At 70.5% G+C, this 3,119-nt stretch overlaps 1 protein-coding gene across 1 annotated transcript; it reads right to left on the bottom strand.

Moving 5' to 3' along the window:
* Window positions 1-1,598: 1,598 nt before the first annotated feature.
* On the bottom strand, window positions 1,599-2,436 carry SOX12 (SRY-box 12). The gene has a single exon (XM_026041985.1). It carries the CDS (start codon window positions 2,434-2,436, stop codon window positions 1,648-1,650), a length of 789 nt encoding a protein of 262 aa, XP_025897770.1. The 3' UTR covers window positions 1,599-1,647.
* Between the last annotated feature and the right edge of the window lie 683 nt (window positions 2,437-3,119).

The raw sequence follows: 3,119 nt of genomic DNA, 5'->3' as shown, positions 1-3,119 counted from the left end.
CTCCCCCCGGCAGCTCCCGCTGCCCCGGCAGGTCGGCCCAGCCCGAGCGGGCTGCAGGGCACACGCGTGTGCACGGAACACAGCACGTGTGCGCACACAGCCCGCCAGGTGTGCGTGCACAAAGCATGTGTGCACACACAGTGCACCAGATGTGCGTGCTCAGCACACGTCTGCACACACGTAGCCTGCCACATGTGCACATGGAGCACATGTGTGCGCACACACAGCCCACCGCATGTGCACGCTGAGAACACGTGTGTGCACACACGCCCCCCCGCACCGGCTGCTGCTTCTGCACACAAGCGGGGCACACGCAGACCCCGTGCAGCGGCACACGGTGCACACGCATGCACACACTCATCCACATGCACACGTGCACACACGGCACGGGCACRGTGGCCACACAGCAGGCACGGGAGGCGGCAGCAGAGCCACCACACACTTTATTGCCCGGTGCCGGTCCCGGCGCCGCGCTGCCGCCCCGGCCCGCGGCTTCGCCCCAGCACCACGCACGGAGCCGGCACCGACACGACGCGGGAAGCGGGGGGCGGCGGCCGGCGCCCCCGGGGCCGCTTCTTCCTGAGAAGTTTGGGTTTATTGTTCGCGTTTCGGCATGGTTTGTTCTCGGCGATGGATGCAGGGACTCGGAGGGAGCTCCGGTGCAGGCCCCCAGCCGCGGGCATCCTGGGAGCGAGCGCGTGGACATGGCGCCGGCGGGATCCTGCTCCCGAGCAGATGCCGAGATGGGAAGCGGGGGCGTCGTGGGGGATGCAGGGATGATGCCCATGGATGCTACCSGGCCCCCGCCAGCCCCTCACCGCGGCGTCCAGCCTTGGTGGCCCACGGGTCTCCTGCACACGCACAGCCCCCGCTGCACACGGACACACACGGGGGCTCCGGGAGCCGGAGCGGCCGCGCCCGGGGGAGCAGCGGGATCCGAGTGCGGCCGGAGCCGCCGCGCACGGGCGCACGGAGCGGAGCTGCGAGCGCGGCACCACGTGCGGAGCACGTGCGGGCAGCGCCGGGACGGAGCCGCCGCCACGAAACGGGGCGCGTCCCCCGGGCGCCTCTTCCCCAGGGCGGCTCCGCAGGGACCGGAGCTGGAAATGCCAGGAAAATGAGGCAAAAACGGGATCGGGTTGGGCGGGCGCGCGAAGCCCCGCAAAGGGGCGAGTATCTCCACAGGGAAATAAAATGGGGGAGGAGGGAGATGGGGGAGTGTCCGGAGCCAACAAGGATGCGGCAGCCGGAGCAGAACGAAAGGGGCTGCCGGTGGGGGCCGTTACAATGAGACACCCCCCCCCCCGCAGAGCCCCGGACTGACGGACCCGAGGACGGACGGATGACGGATGGCGATGGAGCGGTGGGTGTGAACCGCGGGGCTGGCGAGCGCTGCGCTGCCTCCCACGGCCAGATACCTGATTCCTGTCTGTAAACAGCTGGTTTGGTTTGGTTTTCCTGGGTTTCTTTGATTGCTTTTTTTGTTTTGTTTTGTTTTTTCTTACTAAGACCTGATTGCAGAAAAATTAAAAAATCCAAAATCCAAAAAATCAAAAATCCGAAAAATAATTTACAAAAAATMAAAAATCAAAAAAAAAAGATCAACCCCCAAAGGAAAGCAGCGTCGTTACCTGCCGAGCACGGGCCTCAGTACGTAAAGACCAGGTCGGAGATGCTGGACATGAGCCAGTCGCCCGCGATCATCTCCGTCACCTCGGGCGTGCAATAGTCCGGGAAGTCGAAGTGCGAGGGGCCGCCGCGCGGCTCCAGCTCCTTGTCCAACACCGACCAGTCCAGGGGGGCGGGCGCCGCCGGCGCCACGATGCCCGACGACGCTTCCTCCTCCTCCTCCTCCTCCTCCAGCTCTTCATCCGAGGAGGATGAGGATGATGCGGGCGATGCAGGCGAGGGCGCCGTGACGGCGGGGACACCGGCGGGACTGGGTGGCCCATCAGGCTGCGGTGCTGCAGGGTGGCCGGTGGTTTCGTGGCGCTCGCCGCGCGCCGCCRCTTCCCCCCTCGCCTTGGCCCTGCGTCCCGGCGCCGGGGGCTTCGTCTTGGGCCGYGGCCGGGGCGCAGCGGGACCCCCCTTGCCCCGTTTGCGGGGCCGGTACTTGTAGTGCGGGTAGTCGGCCATGTGCTGGAGGCGAAGGCGCTCGGCCTCGCGCACGAAYGGCACCTTGTCGGCGTCGCGCAGCAGCTGCCAGCGGCGCCCCAGCCGCTTGGAGATCTCRGCGTTGTGCATGTCGGGCCACTGGGCCATGATCTTGCGGCGCTCGTGCTGCGACCACACCATGAAGGCGTTCATGGGCCGCTTGATGTGCCCGCTCGGCGTCTTGCACCACGCGGGCTCTGCGGCGGCCTCGCGGGCGGTGCCAGCGGCGGTCCCGGTACCGGTGGCGGTACCGGACCGTGCGCGCGCCGCTCGCTGCACCATCCTGATCCTGATCCTGATCCTGATCCTGATGCTGGTGCCGGTGCCGGTGCCGGGCCCGGCGGCGCGCGCGGGCTGCGGGGCGCGGTGCGGAGCCGCCCGCTCTTATAGCGCCACCGCCGCCCGCCAGCGGCGCAGCGCCGCTGTCAATGGCAGGCCACGCCCCCGCGCGCCCATTGGCCGCCGCCCGCGGGGGGTGGCCGGCTCCGCCAATGGGCGCGCGCCGCACGGGGGTTGCTGGAGAGAGCGGCGCGGCGGCCCCGGAGCCCCCGGTAACCGCGCAGCCGCCGCCTTGACGCCCCGGTAACTGCCGGGGCCTCCGCCGCAGCGCCGCGGCACCCCGCGCGAACCATCCACGGGAGCACCGAGGGGACCCGGAGCATCCGCCCCGGAGCCGGCGCGGAGCACCGGCCCCGCAGCCGCTGCCAGGCCCTGCTCCACTGCCCGTGGCGGGGCTGCGGCCGCCGGGAGGGGGCCGCGGTGCGGGGAGGCCTCGGCCCGGCCTTCCCGGGCCCGCGAGTCCCCCCGTGGCGCAGGGCCCGCGCGGGGCTCCCCGCCGGTGCTGGGGCTACCGGGGCCGCCCGGAGACAGCGGCGGCGGCGCCCAATGGCGGCGCGGGGCCTCCCGCCGCGCCCGCTCCGCAGTTGCCGTAGCAACAGGAGCCCGGGGCCTCCGCGCCGGCCCGG

The sequence above is a fragment of the Nothoprocta perdicaria genome, unplaced genomic scaffold (assembly GCF_003342845.1).
Source record: "Nothoprocta perdicaria isolate Ctin4 unplaced genomic scaffold, notPer1 scaffold_3, whole genome shotgun sequence".
NCBI classification, from domain to species: domain Eukaryota; kingdom Metazoa; phylum Chordata; class Aves; order Tinamiformes; family Tinamidae; genus Nothoprocta; species Nothoprocta perdicaria.
Note: the sequence above shows the minus strand (reverse complement) of the source record. Positions and strands in the feature narration are given on the sequence as shown.